The 915-nt window shown below is 43.1% G+C and overlaps 1 protein-coding gene across 1 annotated transcript; it reads right to left on the bottom strand.

Moving 5' to 3' along the window:
• On the bottom strand, positions 1–909 carry LOC105316390 (uncharacterized). Its single transcript, XM_011411232.2, has 2 exons — positions 185–909; positions 1–135 (listed from the first exon to the last, which is right to left on the bottom strand). Exons 1-2 carry the CDS (start codon positions 882–884, stop codon positions 50–52), a joined length of 786 nt encoding a protein of 261 aa, XP_011409534.1. The 5' UTR covers positions 885–909; the 3' UTR covers positions 1–49.
• Positions 910–915: the final 6 nt, after the last annotated feature.

Genomic DNA, 915 nt, shown 5'->3' with positions numbered 1-915 from the left:
ATACTAAAAAGTGCCTAACTACAATACTCATTGAAGTTATTGTTCACAATCAGTTGTTCTTCTTTGGGAGAGGAACCAATGGCTTGAAATTAATCTTCCTTGCCAATGCAGCTGAAACTAGCATCAAAATCCCTCCTAAACAATGACCATTAATAAGAGATACGCTATAGTTATCAACACTTACCCAGTATGTAGTAAGAGTATAAATACAATCCTCCTACTGTAGCACAAATGATTGACCCAATATTCATCACCAATACCCCACGTTCATTCCCAGTCTCAAGGTATCCTTCTTCGTACGCCATCTGCTCCGCCCAAGGAACAGCAAAGGATCTCACAGCATCAGTCATACCTTTAGAAGAACTCATGATGGTCGCTAGGGCTGGTCCTATAATGTCATACCCTTTACGTGTGATAGGGTAGTCTTTGCTGTAATGCTCAGCAAAGCTCATATCAGCGAGCATGATGTCAGGAGAGAGGTAGCCTTGACGAAACAACTCGGTACAAACAAACTTTCCTTTCTTCTTCCTCTTCTTTGGTTTATTACAAGCAAGATAGCTACCAGCGCTCAGTGCACCACAGCCAGCAGTAGCAGCGGAACAAGCTGGAGCAGAAAGACCAAACGTAAAGAAGGTACTTACCCAACACCCAGCAGCTCCAGTGTAACACACCACAGTACCAACTTTAGTACCAGTGCATGCATTCTCCTCTTCAACCTTCCCATCAATAGCTCTAGAGGAAACCCTCTCAGTGCAGACTAGCTCAGTACCAGGAGATTTAGAAGAAGGACACAATCGGGTGAGTGTGTATGTACGATTAGCAGAAGTACAAGTAGCCTCCATGATGAAGCCAAGTTGATCCGAGACTATTATAACTTCAGGCATTTCTGTTACCTTGTAAGCGAGTTTAGTTTTA

The sequence above is a fragment of the Amphimedon queenslandica genome, unplaced genomic scaffold, assembly GCF_000090795.2.
Source record: "Amphimedon queenslandica unplaced genomic scaffold, v1.1 AMPQUscaffold_232_Cont27742, whole genome shotgun sequence".
NCBI lineage: Eukaryota > Metazoa > Porifera > Demospongiae > Haplosclerida > Niphatidae > Amphimedon > Amphimedon queenslandica.
Note: the sequence above shows the minus strand (reverse complement) of the source record. Positions and strands in the feature narration are given on the sequence as shown.

Coding starts and splice junctions, on each gene's coding strand:
- LOC105316390 (XM_011411232.2), bottom strand. CDS start 884: ATGCCTGAAGTTATAATAGTCTCGGATCAACTTGGCTTCATCATGGAG. Junction 136..184: donor ATACTCTTACTACATACTGG/GTAAGTGTTGAT, acceptor GTCATTGTTTAG/GAGGGATTTTGATGCTAGTT.